At 65.1% G+C, this 20,125-nt stretch overlaps 3 protein-coding genes and 3 non-coding genes across 7 annotated transcripts; 5 read left to right on the forward strand and 1 right to left on the reverse strand.

Moving 5' to 3' along the window:
* Positions 1-139: 139 nt before the first annotated feature.
* On the forward strand, positions 140-7,480 carry DCTN1 (dynactin subunit 1; the record flags this gene model as incomplete). The annotated part of the gene is made up of 17 exons (XM_042894233.1): positions 140-383; positions 790-950; positions 1,421-1,589; positions 1,971-2,039; positions 2,390-2,452; positions 2,531-2,680; positions 2,917-3,078; positions 3,302-3,433; positions 3,742-3,870; positions 4,195-4,337; positions 4,491-4,657; positions 5,267-5,281; positions 5,649-5,785; positions 6,411-6,600; positions 6,935-7,011; positions 7,094-7,183; positions 7,261-7,480. Coding segments are annotated over 17 exons (2,236 nt in total), but the record flags the coding sequence as incomplete, so codon positions are not given.
* A 376-nt stretch (positions 7,481-7,856) lies between these two features.
* Positions 7,857-12,196, forward strand: NOP56 (NOP56 ribonucleoprotein). The gene is made up of 12 exons (XM_042894237.1): positions 7,857-7,914; positions 8,111-8,200; positions 8,280-8,394; positions 8,466-8,627; positions 8,714-8,912; positions 9,150-9,337; positions 9,407-9,558; positions 9,751-9,851; positions 10,116-10,264; positions 10,467-10,588; positions 10,770-10,904; positions 11,728-12,196. Exons 1-12 carry the CDS (start codon positions 7,912-7,914, stop codon positions 11,908-11,910), a joined length of 1,599 nt encoding a protein of 532 aa, XP_042750171.1. The 5' UTR covers positions 7,857-7,911; the 3' UTR covers positions 11,911-12,196.
* On the forward strand, positions 8,951-9,083 carry LOC122193461. The gene has a single exon (XR_006182913.1). It is a non-coding gene; the product is annotated as a small nucleolar RNA SNORA51 (small nucleolar RNA).
* LOC122193460 lies at positions 10,325-10,395 on the forward strand. The gene has a single exon (XR_006182912.1). It is a non-coding gene; the product is annotated as a small nucleolar RNA SNORD56 (small nucleolar RNA).
* On the forward strand, positions 10,631-10,698 carry LOC122193459. Its single transcript, XR_006182911.1, has one exon. It is a non-coding gene; the product is annotated as a small nucleolar RNA SNORD57 (small nucleolar RNA).
* A 239-nt stretch (positions 12,197-12,435) lies between the features above and the next one.
* IDH3B (isocitrate dehydrogenase (NAD(+)) 3 non-catalytic subunit beta) lies at positions 12,436-20,070 on the reverse strand. Of its 2 annotated transcripts, none has more exons than XM_042894240.1 (12): positions 20,022-20,070; positions 19,805-19,882; positions 18,128-18,226; positions 17,457-17,577; positions 17,038-17,098; positions 16,480-16,612; positions 15,821-15,954; positions 15,325-15,427; positions 14,750-14,896; positions 14,564-14,658; positions 14,269-14,329; positions 12,436-12,605 (listed from the first exon to the last, which is right to left on the reverse strand). In XM_042894240.1, exons 1-12 carry the CDS (start codon positions 20,055-20,057, stop codon positions 12,528-12,530), a joined length of 1,146 nt encoding a protein of 381 aa, XP_042750174.1. In that variant the 5' UTR covers positions 20,058-20,070; the 3' UTR covers positions 12,436-12,527. The 2 variants fall into 2 exon arrangements, with proteins under 2 accessions (XP_042750174.1, XP_042750172.1); XM_042894238.1 differs by lacking the exon at positions 12,436-12,605 and adding an exon at positions 13,406-13,855.
* Between the last annotated feature and the right edge of the window lie 55 nt (positions 20,071-20,125).

Consider the following 20,125-nt stretch of genomic DNA (forward strand, 5'->3'; position numbering starts at 1 on the left):
TGCACTGCTCTGTGCTGCTCTGCACTGCTCTGCGCTGCTCTGCTCTGTTCTGTTCTGCTCTGTGCTGCTCTGCACCGCTGGCTCTCAGGCAGCCATGCACCAGCAGCACCCTGCGCCTTTTCCTCCGTGCTGCTCTCAGCTGCCTCCCCGTCCTGCGGCGCTGTGTGGGGTTCGCGCGAGCCGGGCACCGGGTCGGAAGCACTGAGCAGCTGTGCGCTGTGTTGCTGCAGGCCATCGAGATGGAGCTGCGGCAGATGGAGGTGCAGCAGGCCAACCGGCACGTCTCCCTGCTCACCTCCTTCATGCCGGACAGCTTCCTGCGCCACGGCGGGGATCACGACTGCATCCTGGTGCTGCTGCTCATCCCGCGGCTCATCTGCAAGGTGGGCTCCCCGGGGGTGGAGGGGCCGTCCTGCAGCCGCCGTGCTGTTGGGCTCACCTTCCGTCCTGGGATTTTGAGTGTTTGTTTGTCTGAGGGCATTCAGCGGGGCCTGGGAGGAGGAAGAGGTGGAGGGGGAGGAGGAGGAGAAGGAGGAGGAGGGAGCAGAGGTTCCTGCCCTGGCTGCCAGCTGCTTGCAGCACTGGGGCTCAGCCTGTCCTTTTGGGCAGTGCCAGCATTCCGCCAGCACAGGCGCAGTGGGGGCTCCCAGCCGTTTCCTCTCCGTGCTCAGAGATCCTCCCAGGAACGGTGCTTTTTGGGGACGGAGGTGCAGGGGATCCACCCCGTACCCAGCAGACCAATTCAGGGCAGGCGCAGCGCGACTCCTGAAGCTTTTCCCTTCCCCACAGGCGGAGCTGATCAGCAAACAGGCGCAGGAGAAGTTCGAGCTGAACGAGAACTGCGCGGCGCGCGCGGGGCTGCGGGGAGCGGCAGGAGAGCAGCTGAGCTTCGCAGCGGGGCTGGTGTACTCGCTGAGCCTGCTGCAGGCCACGCTGCACAAATACGAGCAGTGAGTGCACGGCCCGCCCCGCTGCCCCATCCCCAGCCCCCAGCCCGGCCGTCCGGCTGCCCTGCGCCGTCAGCCCCGGCTCCCATCGACGCCGCGTTGCTGTGCGGCGCCGCGGCGTGGAGCCGCCCTTGGGGATGGCGGTGAGGGGCTGCGCTCGTCCTGCAGGGGGCAGCTCCCGGGATCGGGGCTCGCCGAGGCAGAGCTCTGGGAGATTCCTTTGCTGCTGAACGCTGTGCGCTGCTGCGAGGTGGCGGATCTGCCTCCAGCGCTGCGTTCTGCCCCCAGAGGCTGCGTTGCGCTGCGCCGGGGGCTGCCTCACAGAGCTCCCATTTCGTGCCCTGCTTTCCTGCGGGCGTCTTGACTTCTGCCCAGCTGTTGTGCTCCACAGGGAGCTTGGAAGTCGGCCCCCAGCAGCACAGCCCCGCTGCTGTCGCAGGTGAGCTGACCGTGCCTGCGTTCCCCCCCCCCAGAGCCCTGAACAAATGCAGCGTGGAGGTGTACAAGAAGGTGGGGATGCTGTACCCCGAGATGAGTGTGCACGAGCGCTCCCTGGACTTCCTGATCGAGCTGCTGCACAAGGACCAGCTGGATGAGACGGTCAACGTGGAGCCCCTGACCAAAGCCATCAAGTACTACCAGGTGGGCGCCGTGCAGCAGCCTATTGGAGCCCTGGGGAGCATTTCACCCCTGGAGCATGCGGCCTTTGAGCCCGTGGCCGCCGGCTGGGGCTGTGCTGCATCCCGGGAGGTGCAACAGAGTTGCCCTGCGCTGGGATTCTGCACCTCTGTGCTGTTGGTGGGTGGTTCAGAAGGACCCCCTTAATGCAGCTCCTTGTGAGGGCTGGGTGCTCGCAGGGCCTGCTCTGCTCCTGCTGAGGGTTTTCACTTCCAGTTAAAAATCAGGGCAAACTCAGCCTTTGTGGGTTGGCTTTTCTTAATGCATTTCCTCACTTGGTTCGTGTGCCTGCATGTGTGGGAGCGCTCAAGGGACGCCGGTCTTTGATGATCTCTTTTTGTGCAGCACCTGTACAGCATCCACCTGGCCGAGCAGGCTGAGGACTGCACCATGCAGCTGGCCGACCACATCAAGGTGAAGTGCTGCAATGCAGCCGCTGCCCCCCTGCATCCCACGGGGCGGCCTGGGGGTCCCTGCACCCCCCCCAGCCCTGCTGGTGGTTCCCTGGCAGCTGCTGCTGCTGGCACAGCCGTGGGACAGGGGGGAGGTGTGGGCTGTGGGCCCTGCATCCAGGAGCTCCTGAGCTCCATGTGGAAGCGCTGCGTCCCACGGGGTGAAACCAAACCTGTTTGGCCCTCAAACTGTTCTCCTGGAAAGCCTGGGGTTGCAGCAGCGTGGGGCGCAGGGGGTCCAACCCAGCACTGCAGCCCAGAGCACCGTGCTGCCCTGCGCTGCTGCTCACGGCGCCCGCTCTGTGCCCGCAGTTCACCCAGAGTGCCTTGGACTGCATGGGGGTGGAGGTGTGCAGACTGCGCGCCTTCCTGCAGGTAGGAGGGAGCGTGGGGTGGGCTGTGCTGGGTGCCCCCACCCCCAGCAGATGGCTGAGCTCCTTTCTCCTCTCTTAGGCCGGGCAGGAGGCATCCGACCTGGCCATCCTGCTCAAGGACCTGGAGACGTCGTGCAGCGACATCAGGCAGTTCTGCAAGAAGATCCGGCGCCGCATGCCGGGCACGGACGCACCGGGCATCCCGGCAGCGCTGGGCTTCGGGCAGCAGGTGGGCTGCGTGCTGTCTGTGCTCAGGGGGGGTGCGTGGGCTTCATCGCCTCCCCTCCATCCTTGAGTTTCTTCCTGCTTCTCCCATGTTTGCCATCCTGCCAGTGATGGCTGCTAAACGTCAGCCCTGTCGGAGCCCGGCATGGGGCTGCTCTGCTCCATGGCTGCAGTGCCTGGGGGTTGGGGTGGTGCGGCCCCTTTGCTTCCCCCCCTCAACCTCCCTCTGCCCGGCCCCAGGTGTCAGACACGCTGCTGGACTGCCGTAAGCACCTCACCTGGGTGGTGGCCGTGCTGCAGGAGGTGGCCGCTGCCGGCGCGCAGCTCATCGCCCCGCTGGCTGAGAATGAGGGGCTGCAGGCAGTGAAGCTGGAGGACTTGGCCTTCAAAGTCAGCGAGCAGGTGGGCAGCTGTGCTCTGCCTCCCCGGGCGCCCTGCTGCAGCGAGGGGACCGAATCCCTGCTGCGCTGCAGAGCCTGGAGCAAAGTGGGATGGGAAACGCTGCACCGCAGCCGGCCCTGTCCTGCAGCCCCTGTGGATGTGACACGGTGTGGGGGGGCTGCAGGGGGCTGGGAGCTCCGCTGAGGGCCTCCTGCCCTGTCCACTTCCCCCCAAATCCTTGCAGATCTACGGCACTCAGGGCATCAACCCCTATGAGTGCCTGCGCCAGTCCTGCAGCATCCTTATTGCCACCATGAACAAGATGGCCACGGCCATGCAGGAGGGAGAATACGATGCTGACCGGCCACAGAGCAAAGTAAGCCAGGCTATGGGCTGGGCTGCGGAGTGGGCTGTGGGGTGGGCTGTGGGGTGGGCTGAGGGGTGGGCTGAGGGGTGGGCTATGGGCTGGGCTGTGGGCTGGGCTGCAGGGTGGGCTGTGGGGTGGGATGTGGGGTGGGCTGAGGGGTGGGCTGTGGGCTGGGCTGTGGGCTGGGCTGTGGGGTGGGCTATGGGACGGGCTGAGGGGTGGGCTGCGGGGTGAGCTGTGGGGTGAGCTGCAGGGGGGGCTGTGCTTGGAGCCCTGCAACCCAATTCTATATCGTCTCCCTCCGCTCCCCTCTACAGCCCACCCCACCTGCTGAGCTGCGGGCAGCCGCTCTTCGGGCTGAGATCACCGATGCTGAGGGCCTGGGGCTGAAGCTGGAGGACAGGGAGACGGTCATCAAGGAGCTGAAGAAGTCCCTGAAGATCAAGGTGAGCCATCAGTGGGGCAGCCAGCCAGCGGAGGGCAGCAGGGCTGTTGTAGTGCTCAGTGCTGTGCTCAGCGTTGTGCCCCCGCTGCCGAGCTGCTGCCTGTGGAGCTGCTGCCTGTGGAGCTGCTGCCTGTGGAGCTGCTGCCTCACCCCCCATTCGATCCTCAGCAGTGCTGCAGCCCGGTGCCTCGCTGTGGGCGCTGCTCTGGGCACCGGCGGTACGGCAGCGTGGGATTTTTGGGCAGCCCCTGTTAGGGACCTGCAGAGAGCTCTCCCCTGTGCTCCCCCGGGGCTCTGAGCTCTGCTTTCTTCCCCTGTGCTGCAGGGTGAGGAGCTGAGCGAAGCCAACGTGCGCCTCAGCCTCCTGGAGAAGAAGTTGGACAGCGCGTCCAAGGATGCCGACGACCGCGTGGAAAAGATACAGACAAAGCTGGACGAGACCCAAACACTGCTCAAGAAGAAGGAGAAGTAAGCGTGGGGTGGGGGCTATGGGGGCTATGGGGCTGTTAGGGGTCCCCCATGGCTCAGAACCACCCGTTCTGCTCGAGGCGATGTGGAACATCTGTGGGGCGGCACGGGGGCGAGCCGTGGTCAGAGCTGTGAGCGCGTGGGCTTCTGCAGGGAGTTTGAGGAGACCATGGACGCCCTCCAGGCTGACATCGACCAGCTGGAATCCGAGAAGGTGGAGCTGAAGCAGCGCCTGAACAACCAGTCCAAGAGGACCATCGAGGGGCTGCGCGGGGCCCCCGCCTCCGGGGTCGCCTCCATCGTGTCGGGCATCGCAGGAGGTGCGTGGCACCGAGCAGCCCCTCGATGGGGGGCTCTGCTGTCCTTGGGGACGTGGAGCCCTGGATGTGCCGTCAGGGTCGGGGTGGGGGGGACAGGAGGTGCTGGAGCGGTGGTGGCGCCGTGGGGAGGGCCGGCAGCTCCGCATGGGGGCAGTGAGGGCAGCTGGGGTGTTGGCAGCTCTGTGTCCCTCAAGTGGTGGCAGGCAGAGCTCCACGCAGGGCTGCAGGGAACCATGCTGGCATTACCAGCAGTGCTGGCTGCAGGGCAGCGCGTGGCAGAGCCGTCAGCATTGTGGCGGCTCCTGGCCCATCCGGCCCCCTGGGCTGGGTGATGCCATCGCAAGGAGGGCACGGCAGCATCGCCCTCTCGCTGCACCACGACCACCAGCAGCTCGCTGGGGAGCAGATGGCAGCTGCCTTTGGGTTGCAACCTCTCCCTGTGTCACTGCAGCCGTGAGCTGCAGCTCTGGGCATCCCGCAGTCACTGCAGCAGGAGCACGGAGTGGCACAGGACACGGCTGGGGGCACAGCTGCTCTCAGCTCCCAGCCCCAGTCCTCAGCATAATTCCTCTTCTTGTCTCTCCTCTGCCTCCTCTCCCTGCACTGCAGAGGAACAGCAGAGAGGTACGGCGGCATGGCGCGCGGCGCTCCCAGCAGTGCATGCAGGGCAGCGGGCACACAGCATGCTGGGGGTGGGCAGCAGCTGCAGCGGGGGAGGGTCGCAGGTGGGGGCAGAGGGGGGGGCAGGGGGCAGAGTGTGGGACTGCAGGATGCGGGGCGATGCGACTGCAGCGACGGTGTGCATCCCTGGGAAACGGGCAGCGGGAGCAGCTGGGGCTGCTGTGAGCACGGCGTGGTGCGAGCTGTGCCTGAGCAACACCTGAGCTCAGCCCCAGTGCCTCGGGCGGCGCAAATCGTGGGGCCGAGCCCTCGGTGTGCCCAGCACCCCCCATGCTGTGCTGCATGGCTGACGCCGCGTGCCTTCCTGCAGGAGTGGGAGCTGGGCAGGCAGCCGGGGGCAGCAGCACGGGGCCGGTGCAGGTGAAGGATTCCCCCCTCCTCCTGCAGCAAATCGAAGCGCTGCAGCTCTCCATCAGGCACCTCAAGAACGAGAACAACCGCCTCAAGGTGAGCGCGGGGCGGCGGGACGTGGGGCTGGAGGAGCCACCCTGCCACGACCCCCAGCTGGGGGGCAGGAGCTGGCAGTGCTGGGCGCATTGGTGCTGAGTGGAGCTCTAGGAGGAAACAGAGCAGCAAAGAACCTCATTAAGCAAATAACCTTTTGCTGGCAGTAATTCACAGACGTGTAATTATGCAGCTGGTGATGCGCGGCTGCAGGGCTGTGATTTGACCTGCTGTAGGGAACCTGCTTTGGCAGGGGGTTGGACTCGATGATCTCTGGAGGTCCCTTCCAACCCCTACGATTCTGTGATGCTGTATGGCGCAGCCATGGCTGCTGCTGTGGGGGAGCCCCAAGCCCGGCAGGCACTGAGCAGCACTGCAGGGCCGCCCCCCTCCATCCCCTACCCCTCAGTGTGAGGCAGCACTGCCACCACGGGTCCCTCACCGTCAGGAGCTCCGCCTGCAGCTGTTTCTGAGCACCACTTTGTCTTCTTCTCCTTGCCTTTAACGCTCATTTTCTCTGTTCTTTTCCTCCCAAACACCCAACCTGCTCCCATCACCCCCTTCCCCAATCACCCCCTATTCCTCACCCCCCCTCCCCGCCGTCCGTTCCACTGCTGTCCCCTCGCAGGGCGCACAGATGAAGCTGGAGCTGGCCGGCCTGAAGCCCCTGCAGGTGGCCAAGGTGTCCCTCCCGCAGAGCAAGCATGGGGAGGGCCTGGCCACGCTCACGCTGTACCGCAAGAGCACGCAGCTGCTGGAGACTCTGTACCAGATGAGCACCAACGCCAAGGTGGTGGACACCAAGCAGACCAAGTCAGGTGAGCCCAGCGGGGACGCGGTGAGGCCGAGCCCGAGGGCTGTGAACGCCGTCGGTGCCATCCTCGTGCCGGGGGGAGCAGCGGCACCGTGCGGAGCCCCTGCCCGCCCCTCAGCCCTGCCGGCCGGGCGCTGGGACGGCTCACGGTGCCGCGCAGCCCCCCGTGCAGCCCCGTCGCGCTGGGGGCGTTGTAGCGCCGGGGATGGCACGGCGCCGGAGAGGCGCTGCTCGCTGCTGCAGCTCAGCCTCCCCAGGAGCCCCACGGCCCCAGCCTCCCCTCTGAGTGCAGGGCTTGGTGAGGGCCGCGGCCACGCGTTCACCCCACACCTCCGCAGGACGCAGTGCGGCCGCGCGGCTGTTGGAGCAGACGGCCCGGCTGTGGGCCGTGAAGGGCAGCATCGAGGCGCTGCGGGTAAGGAGTGCGGGCAGCGCCCGGGCGGGGGATGGGGGGAGCGGGGGCTGCGGGCGGTGCTGGAAGCGGCGGCTCTGCGCAGGACGAGGCCATGCGGGAGATAGTGCAGGAGCAACCGGGCGCCGGCGTCCCCACCAGCTTCGGTGCGTTCCCCTCCTCGTCCTTCCTGAAGGTGAGTTGAGCGGGGCCTCGTGGGGTTCATTGGAGCTCGGACCCCCCCGGCCCCACCGCCGCCGCTCTCTCCCGCAGGCGCAGCGCGAGAAGGAGCAGGGCCTGACGCGTTTCGGCCGCGTGTCCATCCCGTGCGCGCCAGGACACGGCCGGGAGCAGCGCGTGCTGCTCACCCCGGAGCTGCTGCTCCAACTCCAGCGGCACTTCGTGGTGTAGGACCCCCTCGGAGCATCGCGTGTCCCCCCCGGCGGAGAAACCCCCCCGTTCCCCTCCCGCCCAATAAAGCCTCGTGCAGCCACGCGGCTCCACGCCTTCTTTCGGCCGCACCGCGGTTGGGGTGCCGGGGGGGAGGGCTGCTGGGGGGCGGGAGGTGCCGGGGCTCCGGCCACGTGCGGCACTGCGGGAAAGGGGGGACAGGAGCGCACGTGCGTGCAGCGAACCGAGCGGAACGCGGGGAAAGCGCTGCGGCCGTTCCCATTGGCTGGGAGCGGGAAGAGGCGGGCGGTAGCTGCAGTGAGCGTCTCTGATTGGCCGAGAGAGTAAAGGTGGGCGGATCCGCGTCTGTCGCTCGCTCATTGGCTGCGGGCGCCCTTCTAGAGGAATCCTGCGTTGATTGGTTGGCGGGAGGGGCGGTGCTGCCGCCGATTGGCTGCGTGCGGGCGGGGCGGGTTTCCGATAAAGTGGGCTTCCGGTGCGGTGCTCTCAGTTCCGGGCGGCGCTGGCGGCACGATGGTAAGCGCGGGGCCTGCGGGGCCGAATCCGTCCGCATCGGGCCGGGGTCGCAACGCCGGGCGTGGGAGGCGGGCGGGAGAGGGCCGGGGGACCGCGGGCGCGGGTCGGGTCGGGTCGGGGCCGCCCTCATCGCAGCGGGCGCGGATCGGGGCCTGGCGGGCGTCCCGGGCCCGCGCTGACGGCGGCGCTCGCTCAGGTGCTGCTGCACGTGCTGTTCGAACATGCCGCCGGGTACGCGCTGTTCGCCGTCCGCGAGGTGGAGGAGATCGGTTTGCTGCTGCCGCAGGTACGGGCCGGGCCGGGCCGGGGGTGGGGGCGCGGCGGCCCCCCGTGCCGCTCCGGGCTGTGACCGCGTCCCGCCGCAGGTGGAGGAGAGCGTGCTCACCGTCGGCAAGTTCCACAACGTGGTGAAGCTCGTGGCCTTTTCCCCGTTCAAATCCGCGCAGAGCGCCCTGGAGAACATGAACGCCGTCTCTGAGGGTGAGCGCGGCGCGCGGCTCCCCCGTGCGGCTCCCGGCCCGCCCCGCTGAGCGCCGCTCCGCGTCCCGCAGGGATCCTGCACGAGGATCTGCGGCTGCTGCTGGAGACGTCGATGCCGGCCAAGAAGAAGAAGGCGCTGCTGGGGGTGGGAGACGCCAAAATCGGGGCCGCCATCCTGGAGGAGTTGGGCTATCAGTGCCAGACCGGCGGCGTGGTGGCCGAGATCCTGCGGGGTGAGCTGAGCTGCGGGCTGCAGGGCTGCGTGTGGGGATGGGGATGGCGGTGGGGATGGGGCCGGTGATGGTTTGTCCCCCTGCAGGGATCCGCCTGCACTTCCACGCTCTGGTGAAGGGCCTCACGGCACAGTCGGCCTCCAAGGCGCAGCTCGGCCTCGGCCACAGCTACTCCCGGGCCAAGGTGAAGTTCAACGTGAACCGCGTGGACAACATGATCATCCAGTCCATCAGTCTGCTGGACCAGCTGGACAAGGACATCAACACCTTCTCCATGCGCGTGCGGTGAGCAGGGGGCCAGGCTGGGCAGGGTGGCGGTGCGGGGCCTCCCCACGCTTACCGCGGGCGGCTGCTTCTCCAACCGCCTGCAAAGAACGGGGAGGGAGAGCACGGCCTCGGGTAACACCCCGGCTGGGGCGGCGGTGCTGCGGCCGGATTGTGACCGGGGGGACACGGGGGGCTGGGGGGGCGGTGCGGGGGGTCGGGGGGGGGGGCAGCGCCTGTGCTGATGCTGTTGTGCAGTGAGTGGTACGGGTACCACTTCCCCGAGCTGATCAAGATCGTGTCTGAGAACTACACCTACTGCCGGCTGGCCAAATTCATTGGCAACCGCAAGGAGCTGAGCGAGGAGAGCCTGGAGGGGCTGGAGGAGATCGTCATGGATGGCGCCAAGGCTCAGGCCATCCTGGAGGCGTCCCGCTCCTCCATGGGTGAGTGGGGTTCTGCGCAGCCCATGGAGCTCCTGGCGGAGCTCGGCTCCCTGACGCTGCTTTCCGCAGGGATGGACATTTCCCCCATCGACCTCATCAACATCGAGAGCTTCTCCAGCCGTGTGATCTCTCTGTCCGAGTACCGTAAGGGCCTGCAGGAGTACCTGCGCTCCAAGATGAGCCAGGTGGCCCCCAGCCTCTCAGCCCTTATCGGGGAGGTGGTGAGTGAGTGCGTTCCCCCCTCTCCCCCCTGGGCCGTGGAAGTGATGTCTGAGAGAATCTGTCAATCCACTGAGCCGCTGTGCTGACAATCCTCATTGCTGATCCCGGCTGGGCGCTGCCTGCCGCCCCCCTCCCCCCCCCTCATGGCCCCGGTGCTCTGAGGGCAGCCGTAACCCCGCGTCCCCTCACAGGTGGGCGCCCGCCTCATCTCCCACGCCGGCAGCCTGACGAACCTGGCCAAGTACCCGGCCTCGACGGTGCAGATCCTGGGGGCTGAGAAAGCCCTGTTCAGGTACCGCCGCAGGGTGGTCGCGGTGATGGCGGCTCCCTGGGCTGCCGGCTGCGATGCGCCGGGCTGCTCCGGCCTCGGCCGCGTGTGAGCTGCCGGCCCCAGCCCCTGAGCGACCGCCGCGGCTCAGCAGCTCGTGTCGAGCGCGCTGTGTGAGGTCAGAGGGTGGGGAGCGGGGCAGCGGCCCTGGGGGGTGGAGGGGCGGCAGCTCCCTTCAGGGCACCTTGGCCCCGGGCTGCCCCCGATGGCGCACTGGGTTTGTGGCAGGGCTCTGAAGACACGAGGGAACACCCCCAAGTACGGCCTCATCTTCCACTCCACCTTCATCGGGCGCGCGGCCGCCAAGAACAAAGGGCGCATCTCCCGCTACCTGGCCAACAAATGCACCATCGCCTCCCGCATCGACTGCTTCTCGGGTCTGTGGGGCTGGGATGGGGGGTGGGATGGGGGTGGGATGGGGGCGGGGGAAGCGGCCTCTGCTGTGATGGGAAGATTTTTCGTCAGCAGCATTTCACGGAGTGAATGTTGAGTTCTGTGGGCTGAGCAGAGGCTGGGATGGGGGCAGGTGGGCGCCGGGCTCAGGTGGATGAGGGGGGCTGAGGCCAGCTGTCCCTACAGAGGTTCCCACCAGCGTCTTTGGGGACAAGCTGAGGGAGCAGGTGGAGGAACGGCTGGCGTTCTATGAGACCGGAGAGCCGCCCCGCAAGAACCTGGAGGTCATGAAGGAGGCTGTGGTGGAGGTGAGGCTGCGGGGAGGTGGGGCTGCTGGGTGGGCATGGTGTCGGACGTGATGTGAAGCACCCACCTGACCTGCTGTGGAGGCAAAAAGCTGATTTAATGAGGCTGATCCGACGGCTGTGCTGGAAGAGGGGGGGGGGTGGGAGTCCGGCCCTGCACTGAGCGCTGCTCTGCTCCCCGCAGGCCAACGAGGTGGTGGCTGAGGTCAAAAGGAAGCAGGAAAAGAAGGAGAAGAAGAGGAAGAAGCGGGAGAAGCGGCGCCTGGAGGCTCTGGCTGCAGCTGCGGAGGAGATGGAGAACTCTGTGCAGGAGGCAGAGGTGAGGGCAGAGGCTCTGAGTGCCCTTTGGGGTGGGTTTGTGGTGGCCTCTCTGTGCAGTGGGCTGTTCAGCAGCGTCTGCTGCTCTTTCCCCACTGCCCTGCAGGGCTGGGGGATGTTTGGGCCCCAACCCAGCTTAGGGGGAGGTTATAGAATCATAGAATCACCCAGGTTGGAAAAGACTTCAAAGCTCCCCCAGTCCAACTGTTCACCTATTGCCAACAGCTCCCATCCAGCCTTGCCTTCAACACCCCCAGGCTCGCTGCCTCCCCCACCTCCCTGGGCATCCATTGCAGTGCTGCCCACCTTGCTGACCAGCAATTCTTCCTCACGCCCAGCCTCAATCTCCCCTGCCGCAGCTTGAAGCCGTTCCCTCTGCTCCTATCGCTGATGGCACCAGAGCAGAGGCCGCCCCCCAGCTCCCTGCAGCCTGCCTTCAGCAGCCATAGAGAGCAGTGAGCTCTGCCCTCAGCTCCTCTTCTCACACTGAACATTCCCAGCTCCTTCAGCCTCTCCTCAGCAGCCCTGTGCTCCAGACCCCTCACCATTTCACTGCCCTCCTTTGAACGCGTTCCAGGCCCTCCATGTCTTCCCTGCAGTGAGGGGCCCAAAACTGCACACAGCCCTCGAGGTGCGGCCTCACAGAGCTGCGCACAGGGGATGGATGCTCAGCTCCCTGCTCTGCTGGCAGCGCTGTTTCTGATGCTGGCCAGGCTGCCATTGCCCTTCCTGGCCACCTGGGCACACTGTTGGGTTGGTTGCAAGGAGCCAGCATTTGTCTCTGTGCTCCATAGGCTGGGCCCTCACTGTGTGTTTTCTCTTAGGAAAACAACATAGAGCCAAAGAAAAAGAAGAAGAAGAAGAAGGAGCAGGAAGCTGCCACAGAGCCAGAGGAGAACGGGCTGGAGGAAGAGGCCTTGCCCAAGAAGAAAAGGAAACTGCTGGCAGAGGGCGCCCCCCTGGAGAAGAAGAAGAAGAAAAAGGCCAAGGACTTGGAGGAGGATTAAAGCGGGGGGCAGCGGGAGCGGGGCCGTGCTCCAGCACTGCAGACTCAGAGGCCGGTTTGGTTTGGCTGCAGCTCCTCAACCTGCCGTCCGATTGCCGGCAGCCGCCTGCCCAGCACTGCAGGCGTTGGGCAGCTCTGCTCTGCGCCCCGTGGCCGCGCTCAGCCGGGGCTCCTGGTGCCTTGCAGAGCCCTGCAGCGGCTGCAGCTGCGCGCCGTCCGTGGCTGCCAGAGGGCGACAGCCTGTGCGGTGTGACTGAGCCTCAATAAAGGGCTCGGGTTGGTGTTGAGCTGCGCTCCTGGTCTGTTGCTGCCGCCGCTGGGCCTCACAGAGTCCAATGGTGGCTGCGGGAGCCCCCAGCGCGGTGCCCGGTAACAGCACTGCGCCCCACAGCGGCACGGAGCTGCTGGAGCACATGGCACAGTGCTGTGCTCTGTTCCTGCAGCCACGAGGGGCTGCCGGTGGCACACAGGTGGGGATGGAGCAGGGAGATGAGATGGCGAGGCTGCCCACCCCCCCGCTGCACCGTTACATTGCAGAGGCTGCTTTATTCCAGGGAAGCAATAAATTACCGAGCAGGCAGCGGGAGCGGCAGGGCTGCCAGAGGCCGAGCAGCAGCCCTACGCATCCAGGGCCCCAATCACAGCTTGGGTGAAATCCAGGCACGTGGCGTATCCGCCCATGTCTGCTGTGCGCACCTGCAACAAAAGGCGGCGTCAGTGAGGAGGGAGAGGCGCTGAGCTGCCGTGGGCTGCGGCCGTTCCTTTGCCCCTCCGGGGTCGGGCGAGCGCCGCTCCGTGTGCGCCGTCCCTACGGATCTCTGCCCATGCTTTTACAGCTCAGCCCCGCCGCTTTCTGCCTTGCAGAACCCCAACCGCGGCCCCCTGCCCCAGCGGAACGCAGGGCTGCAGCTTCCTCTGCTCCCAGCAGCTGCACCAAGAGGCGGCTGAAGGAAGAGAGGAGCGTTGGGCTGCTGCTCCGCGCGCTCCTTGAAGGGGGGGCGTTGCGTCCCAGCTGCAGCCCAGGGCCGGCCGTGCCCCGATGGGGTGATTTGGGATGCAGGCAGCAAGCAGGGCTGTGGGGAAACGGCACCGGGGCCGGGTGCAGGGCGGGGGGAGCACCGGACCCATTTATTTGCATACAAAACACGAAGCACAGTTAGTTAAACGCGGGTCCCAGACGCTCGCTCACACACGCAGCTGTGGGGCAAAGCCTCCCTTGGTCCCAGCAAGAGCTCCTGCAGCCTCATCCCCCTGCAGGGCCAGCAGGGCTCAGCACAGGCTGACCCCCACCTTGCTATGGCTGGGCACAGGAGGAGCGGCAGGGAGCTGCGAGCGGCTGCTGCCCTGGGAAGGGGGGGCTGAGCTGACAGCCTTCAGCAAGCAGCCACTCATAAGGACAGGACGCAGGGCCGACCCTGGGCAGCTCCTGAGCAAACCTCACATCTCCCTTTGCTGCACGTAGCACTGCGCCTCACGGGACGCTCCAAGCCAACAGCTGCCCTCGCACACCCCCAGCGCAGGGCCTCAGCCCTGGGGTCCTATTTATTGCTAAAGCCTCTGGGAGCACGGAAAGACGTCGGCAGGACCCCGGGTCCCGCTGCTGTGCAGAGCTGCCTGCCTGGGATGTGCCTGGGGGCTGCCACCTCCTCTGGCACCGCTCGGCTGTGGGGAGAAGGGAGATGCGGCCACCGGGGCTCCGGGTGGGCACTGGGCTGGGGAAGAGGAGAGCCCCCTCCTCCCCTGAGGCCCAGGGCGAGGGCAGGAGAAGGAATGGCTGCGGGGCTTTAAACTACGGTGGGGGAGGCCGCTGCAGGGCGCAGTGAGGTCCCAGGGCTCGCCGCGGGCGAGTGGGGCTCCTAGGCACCATAGTGGGGGTGCAGGTTGTCAATCACAGACTTGACGAAGTCAGAAGTGGTGCAGTAACCTCCCAAGTCTCGCGTCCGAACCTAAAAATCCAACACAGGGAAGGGGAGAAACAAGGGAGAAACGTGATTGTGAACTGAGCGAAATCACTGAGAGAAGGGAGAGGACAGGAGAAGAGAGGAAAGCAGCTTCCCTCTGTGTGCCCTGCCAGAGCCCAGAGGGGGGCAAGCTGCGAAGAGGCCACCTGATGTCCCCCAGCCCTGCTAGAGCATCCCAAGGCAGCAGACCCAGACAAGCAGAAGGGCTGACTGCAGCTGGCTACAGCTCACTACAGCTCTACACGACAGCTACACACGCAGGGTTTTGATTCGGTCCCTCGGGTGGAGAAGGGGAGGCGAGAGGTTGGCGCCGTCCCTAAGGGACAACGCAGCGCCGCGCTGCACCACCAGCTCTCCCGCACAGGACGCGGCACGCGCACGGCTCACCCAACACTCACTTTTCCGACTTTGATCACCTTCTTCACCGCGTCCGAGATCAAGTTGGAGTGGAATTCCAAGCTGTGGAGAGGACGGCGGCCGCGGCTCAGCGCCAGCCCCGCTCCCAGCCCCGCTCCCAGCCCCGCTCCCAGCCCGGCTCCCAGCCCCTCTCCCAGCCCCGCTCCCAGCCCCGCTCCCAGCCCCTCTCCCAGCCCCGCTCCCAGCCCCGCTCCCAGCCCGGCTCCCAGCCCGGCTCCCAGCCCCTCTCCCGGCCCCGCACGCAGCGCCGCCCCCCTCCCCGCCCCCGGGCCGTACTTGAGGTGCCGCAGCATGTTGGAGGCCGACAGCAGCATGGCCGTGGGGTTGGCGATGTTCCTGCCCACGGCCTGGGCAAAGGGGTGCCGGGCGCCCTGCGGGGAGGACAAGCGGGTGACGGAGCGGCCCCAGCGCCGCCGAGAGAGAGCGGCTCCAGCGCCGCCGGGAGCGCGGCCGCCTCCTCACCATCTCGAAGACGGCGTACTCGGCGCTATAGCTCTCCCCGGGCACCACGCCTGCACCGCCCACCAAACCGGCAGCCAGGTTGTCGATGATGTTCCCGTAGAGGTTTGGCATCACCAGGACGTCGAACTGGTAGGGGTTCTGCACCAGCTGCGCGGAGGGAAGGGAAGATGTGAGCCCTGCGCAGCGCTCAGCGCCGACAGCAGGAAGGCAGGGGCTGCGAGTTGTGCAACAGCAGAACCACAGGGACAGCCTGAAATGCAGTCAGTAACGGCGGGGAGCACAGCTGAGACAGATCAGATGCTGCGGGCCCAGCCCAGGCATCAGCTGCAGGCCCCAGACATCAGCCCTGCAGCTCCTGCCCTCAGCTGGTGGAGAGCAGGGAAAGGCCCGGGGAGCCCAGTTTGTGCTCCCTCCTGCAAGCAGCAGACCTCGGGCCAGGACACAAGGAAGCACCCAGACCTGGCAGCTGACAGCAGCAGCACTCCTCAGGTGTCAGCTTTTTATCCCTTGGCCCAGCAGGCAGAGCAGCAGCTGGAGGTGCAGAACGGCTCTGGGTAAGGAAGCGGGATCCTCACCTGCATGCAGCAGTTGTCAATTATCATGGTGTCAAACTTGATCTTGGGGTAGAGCTCTGCCACTTCCTCACAGCACTGCAGGAAGAGCCCGTCACCCAATTTCCTGAGAGACAGAGTACACACCGTGAGGGTTCTGCAGGACAGCACTGAAAGCACTACAAAGTGAGCATCCAACAGCAGTCGGCGTCCCAGCACAGCAGGGAGGGGGGCAGGCAGCCCCAGGGCAGCTCGTGCTGCAGAAACAAAGCGGTGAAGTCAGAGCCCGGGGGAGCACACAGAGCTGCCTCCCATGCAGGAGGTTTTTCCTGCTCAGCTGACAGCTTTCAGGCCTCAGTAAGGCCTGTGCCAGCCATGAGGCCGCGCAGAGGGGAAGAGCAGCTGCCAGGAAATGCCCGGCCTCTCTGGAGCCACACCAGCATCTGGCATCGCTGCGAGGGGACCGAGAGCAGCAAGGCCTGCAGGCAGCCGTGCCCCACAGCGGCCCCACAGCACTCACATGATGTTGGCTTTGTGCACAGCTGTCACCTTGGAGCGGCCCTTTTTGGTGGCGTAGTCAAAGGCGAACTTGGCGATGCGCTGCGACTTGGCCCTGGTGATGATCTTCAGGCACTCGATGACCCCCTTGGCGCTCTGCACGTGAAGGGAGCTGTGAGCAGCTGGACACATCCTGCAGCCCTGCCTCACCCAGCTGCACTGCTGGCAGCCCGGTGCCCTGTGGCACCAACCAGGAGCCTCTGCCTACTGCTGGATCGCTCAGTGAGAGCTCCCTCAACTCCCACAGGGCCTTTTTTCAGGCCTGACCCCTCCTGCAGCCCACCAGCGTGCCTGCCGCTGTCTGCGTGCGCCCAGATCACCAACTGCTTGCACCCATCTGCCACTGCTGGGCATTGCTGGGCGTTGTTGGGCACTGCTGGGTGTTGCTGGGCACTGCTGGGCAGTGCTGGGCATTGCTGAGCATTGCTGGGCAGTGCTGGGCATTGCTAGGTGTTGCTGGGCAGTGCTGGGCGTTGCTGGGTGTTGCTGGGCAGTGCTGGGCAGTGCTGGGTGCTACTGAGCAACGTGGGAAGCCCTGTGTGCCCAGGCACTGAGGAGAGGCCCACAGCCCACCAGATCCCCCCCTGTGAGGCCAGCAGCAGCTCAAGGTGGCTCTCGTACCTCGTGCTCCAGAGAGCTGTACTCCCCCTCCGTCTGCTCACGGATGATGACGAGGTCCAGGTTGTTGTGACGTGTCTTATAGCCCGGCAGGCTCTTCACGTGGACGACGTTTGCAAACAAGTCCAATTTGCGCCTGCAACAGGAGAGCAGCAGTCAGCACTTGACCACGAGCTATTCCTGGAGCAGGGGCTGCTCCTGGCAGGCGCTGGGGGTGCCAGCAAGGCACGGTGCAAACTGCAAGCTGTCCCCTGGGGTGTCACATAGCCACTGCTCCAGCTACCCTTGATCTCAAGGACGCAGAGCTGGCTCACTGCGCCCACTGCTCTGCCACCTCCCTCCCCTCCGAAGGCCCCCAGGCAGTGGGGTGGCACTCAGAAGAGGCAGCTCCCAGCCGCAGCTCCTCAGGATCTCTGGCTCCCTGGTGACACGTGGACCCATCTGCCCTGCACTCTCCTTCAGCCCCGCTTCAGTGCCACAGCACCAGGGCCGGTGCAAAGCCATTTCTTGGTGCTGTGTCCCTTCCCAGCCCCAGCAGCCAAGCCAAGGTGCTGGGCTCACCTCAGTCTCATGTCGTAAGAAGCCAGCTCTCCCTTGTACTCCATGGGGGTGTGGATCTTGCCTGCAGGGACAACAGCGAGCAGTAAGAACACAGAGTGCACTGACAGCTGCTCGGGACAAATCCGAACCCGGGTGAAAGGGCAGCAGGGAAGGGAGGCTTTCCACAAAGCCCAGGACAGGACAAAGATGCAGTTGCATTACATGGACCCAGATGAGGCCCTTTGTTTCTGCAGGCCACGCCAGGAGGTCTCCTTTCAGAAGCAGAAGTTGGATATAACCTCTGCATTGATGAGCTACACAAGAAGAGGTAAACTGCTTCTTTGTTAAAGAGAAGCATTTCCTGCCCTCCGAAAGCACCTACAGCTTCTGAGATTGGTGCAGCTCTCCTTGCTGGACAGGCAGCGAGTGCAGGTCCTCACCTATAAGGGCCACTTTGCTCTCCTTCATGGAGTCCACCACCTGGTCCAGCTTCTCCTCCGAGGCCATGTTCTGCACCTCACTCAGGTGGTGCTCATCGAAGACCACGGGCACGCTGGCAGCCTGCACCACACACAAAGGGCAACAGCCTCAGCAGGGTCCTTTCCAACACACTACAGGAGGCAAACGACCGCGGGGCTCAGAGCGTTGAGGCACGAAATTCCACCAGGCAGAAGCTCCTGGGGGAGGAGAGCGAACCGAAGGCAACGTGCTGCACCTCAGCTCACTGCTTGCATCTCAGCTGGGACTGAAATGGCGGCACAGTGGCATTTCTGCCACCTCTCACATCAGCACTCCCTGCCCTCGGGGTCATTTTGGTTTTCTAACACAGCAGACAACGCTGTTTGTTCTCCATTCTGTGACCAACCCACTCTGCAGCAGAATGCTGCTCAATTCTCACTCCTGCCCTGACTCACAGCTGGCAATGCCTTCGCCATGAAGAACGAACCGTTTGCAAGAAGCTGAACCTTTCTAGGCAAGGGAAACACCTCAGGCTGCTCACAACCCAGGCTGCAGGATGCAGGCAGGCTGCCCCCCCGGCTCAGCAGCACCTCTAAGCAGTTCTGCAGCTGCCACCCTTGGCCCTGCTGCTCCAAGAGGCGGCAGACGTTACCTTGAACACCTCCTTGACGGCGTGCATCAGCTCCGGGCCCACGCCGTCCCCAGGCAGCATGGTGACCTGGAAGGTGCTCTCTGACTTTGCATTTTCTGACTGCAAGGAGAGAAAACGACACTCCCAGGTAATCCCATGCCATCCCCAGCCCGCATGCAGGAAGGCAGAGGAAGGTCGCTGACAGCACGCAGGACGTCTGCACCCTTCGCACAGTCATTCATTACGCAGCCCCTGCCCCACTGCCACCCCAGACCCTTCCTCACACAGCATCCCCTGCTCTGCTGCCCCTCTGCACACACAGGAGCACTCGCTGCTGCAGCTCACAGTGCACTGCTGCTTTACTAAGTGTTCCTTCGCCTCTACTCTCGTCTGCAGGATCACCTCATCTGCCCATGTGAAGCCCCATCTTGCTGTGTGCTGACGCTGCCCTGCTGCTTTTTGCTAATTGCACACCTCATTAAAGCACCCCAAGCTTATTGCAGAATCCCAGAATGGCCTGGGTTGAGAAGGAGCACAGTGTTCATCCAGTTCCAACCCTCTGCTGCGTGCAGGTCAACCAGCAGCCCAGGCTGCCCAGAGCCACATCCAGCCTGCCTTGAATCCTGGGGCATCCACAGCCTCCTTGGGCAACCTGTTCCACTGCCTCACCACCCTGTACAAAAAACTTCCTCCTAAAATCCAACCCAAACCTCCCCTGGCTCAGTTTAAAGCCATTCCCCCTTGTCCCATCACCATCCACCCTTCTGTGCTGAAAACCAAGCCTGAATGTATGAAGCAGAGTTGGTCTCAGAGGTGATTCCTGAGCCACTCCCCATCACCACCATCGCCCTCCCACTCAGCTGGCACCTATTTTTACACAGTGCTTCTACTAATCCATGCTTCTTTAGCTCCTAATTCCCTGCAGAGCCAGCAGTGACCTCACAGAACTGACTGTAGAGCGTGGATGGTGATGGGAAGGGACAAAGTCACACAGAGACACAGAATCAGAGAATGGCCCGGGTTGGAAGGGACAGCAGGGATCACGAAGCTCCAACCCCCCGCCACAGGCAGAGCCACCAACCTCCCCATTGCACAGCAGCCCAGGCTGCCCAGGGCCCCATCCAACCTCCAACACCTCCAGGGATGGACGGGGCATCACAGCCTCTCTGCAGCTGTTCCAGCACCTCACCTCTCTCTCTCTAAAGAACTTCCCATGACATCCAACTTCGTTCTTCCCTCCCTCAGCTCCCAGCTGTTTCCCCTCGTCCTGCTGCCATCTCCCCTTGCACAGAGCTGCCTCCCCTCCTGGCTGCAGGCTCCCTTCAGGCACTGCAGGCTGCACTTTGCTCACCCCGCAGCTTCTCTTCTCCGTGCTGAACGAGCCCAGCTCCCTCAGCCTGCCTTTGTAATCAGTGCTGCAGCCCCGATCATCTCTGTGGTCACCAAACGAGGGAGCACAGCCCGAGCTGCAGTGCAGGGGAAAGCAATCTCAGTGCTGACCCTGTGCCTCATATCGCTGTGAGCCACACGCACTGCGCTCCTCCCTCAACGCCTAATGGTAACGGCGGTGCATGATCTCCTATTGCTCTACGCTAACGACCCCCCAGTTGTTACAATGGGACACAAAAGCAGAAGTCGCTGAGGCCGTCAGACTGTGAACGACGGCGTTCCGGGCCGCAGATCCGGCCGCGCACTCACCTTGGCCCGCGGGATCTGCTGCAGCGCGGCGGAGGCGCCCAGAGGCCGGCAGAAGCCGCGCGGGGCGCGCAGGAGGCCCTGAGGGGAGAGCGGCGGTTAAACGGCGGCGGAGCGACCCCAGCGCACCGCGCTCCTCCCGGCCGACCCCGGAGCCCGCATCCAAACCCGGTCCCGCACCGCCACGCCGCGCCCCGCACCGCCCCCCGCAGCCCCTCACCGTGACCGCAGTCCGCCCTGCGCTGAGCGCCGCCATCTTGCCGCCCCACAACGCCCCGCGCCTGCGGCAAGGCGGGTGGAGGCGGTTACAGCGGCTCCGTGCAG

Source organism: Lagopus leucura, unplaced genomic scaffold (genome assembly GCF_019238085.1).
Source record: "Lagopus leucura isolate 7727_CA_CO unplaced genomic scaffold, USGS_WTPT01 252-1_obj-0_obj, whole genome shotgun sequence".
Taxonomy (NCBI): Eukaryota; Metazoa; Chordata; class Aves; order Galliformes; family Phasianidae; genus Lagopus; species Lagopus leucura.

Excerpts from the sequence above, each read along its gene's own strand:
- IDH3B (XM_042894238.1), bottom strand. The coding sequence starts at position 20,057 with ATGGCGGCGCTCAGCGCAGGGCGGACTGCGGTCACG. Across the intron at positions 17,578-18,127 it reads CCGTCAAGGAGGTGTTCAAG|GCTGCCAGCGTGCCCGTGGT; the intron begins GTAACGTCTGCC and ends TGTGTGGTGCAG. Across the intron at positions 13,856-14,268 it reads AGGTGATCAAAGTCGGAAAA|GTTCGGACGCGAGACTTGGG; the intron begins GTGAGTGTTGGG and ends TTGGATTTTTAG.
- NOP56 (XM_042894237.1), top strand. Across the intron at positions 9,338-9,406 it reads GGCGTCCCGCTCCTCCATGG|GGATGGACATTTCCCCCATC; the intron begins GTGAGTGGGGTT and ends TGCTTTCCGCAG. Across the intron at positions 10,265-10,466 it reads CCGCATCGACTGCTTCTCGG|AGGTTCCCACCAGCGTCTTT; the intron begins GTCTGTGGGGCT and ends CTGTCCCTACAG.